Source organism: Silene latifolia, chromosome Y, assembly GCF_048544455.1.
Source record: "Silene latifolia isolate original U9 population chromosome Y, ASM4854445v1, whole genome shotgun sequence".
NCBI lineage: Eukaryota > Viridiplantae > Streptophyta > Magnoliopsida > Caryophyllales > Caryophyllaceae > Silene > Silene latifolia.
The window spans coordinates 225,299,322-225,300,542 of NC_133538.1; the positions used below are offsets into that span (position 1 = coordinate 225,299,322).

General features: G+C 45.6%; 1 protein-coding gene across 1 annotated transcript; it reads left to right on the top strand.

Moving 5' to 3' along the window:
* The first annotated feature begins 571 nt into the window (after positions 1-571).
* LOC141630156 (uncharacterized) lies at positions 572-901 on the top strand. Its single transcript, XM_074443023.1, has one exon. The coding sequence runs from the start codon at positions 572-574 to the stop codon at positions 899-901; it is 330 nt and encodes a 109-aa protein (XP_074299124.1).
* Positions 902-1,221: the final 320 nt, after the last annotated feature.

A 1,221-nucleotide genomic window follows, 5' to 3' on the forward strand; every position in this document is an offset into this window, starting at 1 on the left:
CAAGAGTGCAACCCGAGCTCCTGGGCAACTACCATCGCAGTCGGATCAAAAGAAGGAGACCCTTAATGCTATTACTACCAGGAGTGGGTCTACACTTGAGGGTCCTACAGTTGAAAATGCTAAAGGAAAGAAAAAGGCTGCTGAAAAAAGGGAAGAGTAAACAAAACGAGAAAAAGAAGAATAGCAGCATTGTTGGTCGACCGACCGTCCCAACCGGTCGACCGACCACCTCCACTGTTTCAGAAGTGGTTTCTGATGTTCCTGACAATTCTGAGAAAATTGACCCTGGTCGACCGACCGAGGAGGGTGGTCGACCGACCACCACGCTGCTGATTCCGAGTTGTTTCGTCCCTCTATGCCCGATAACTTGAGAGATTTTCTGTTCCGGAGTGAGAGTACTCCGAGATTCTTGAGGCAAGCTCCAAATGCGGATGGTTCCATTCCAGTCCCTTATCCGGAGAGGCGAATTCCGACCAAAGAACAGGTATCTTTCGATAAATTCAAAGATGTGATTCGTAGTTTAAATGTTCAAGTACCTTTCCTTGAGTTGGTCAATCAAGTGCCCGCTTACATGAAATTCATGAAGCAGCTTTTAACTAAAAATCAGTCACTTGAGCCTGTCCAGTCCGTGGCTTTTACTGAGGAGTCTAGCTCCTATTTGACCCAAACTGTCCCCCGAAAGTTAGCTGACCCAGGGAGTTTTTCTGTCCCTTGTTCTATTGGAACCTTTCCCATAGAGAAAGCCTTATGTGATTTGGGGGCTATCATTAGTGTCATGCCCTTAAATCTAGCAAAGAAATTAGGCTTGACTAAATTTGTCGTGACCAACATGACTGTTCAGATGGCTAATCGCTCTACGGTCCAGCCAATAGAAGTCTTAGAGGACATTCCTGTCAAATAGGGAAGTTCTTTTTCCTTGTGGATTTCGTTGTCCTAGATATGCCCGAGGACGATCATATACCTATCATTCTAGGGAGACCATTTTTGCACACTGCTGGTGCAATAATTGATGTTGGGGAGCGGACCTTGACCTTTAGAGTGGGCAAACAGTCCATTGTTTTTGCTCAAACCGCTAGAAAGAAGGATCCCATGTGGGCTATTACATGCAATGCTATTTCTGCTAAACCGTCTTATGTGGTCATTTCTGATGTTCCTACTTTATTGCATGTACCCATTATTCCTGCTGTTGTGACACCTCCGCCCCAGATTGGGAGCAAATTG

Bases quoted from the DNA above. Each gene is read 5' to 3' on its own strand.
- LOC141630156 (XM_074443023.1), top strand. From the start codon at position 572: ATGAAATTCATGAAGCAGCTTTTAACTAAAAATCAGTCACTTGAGCCT.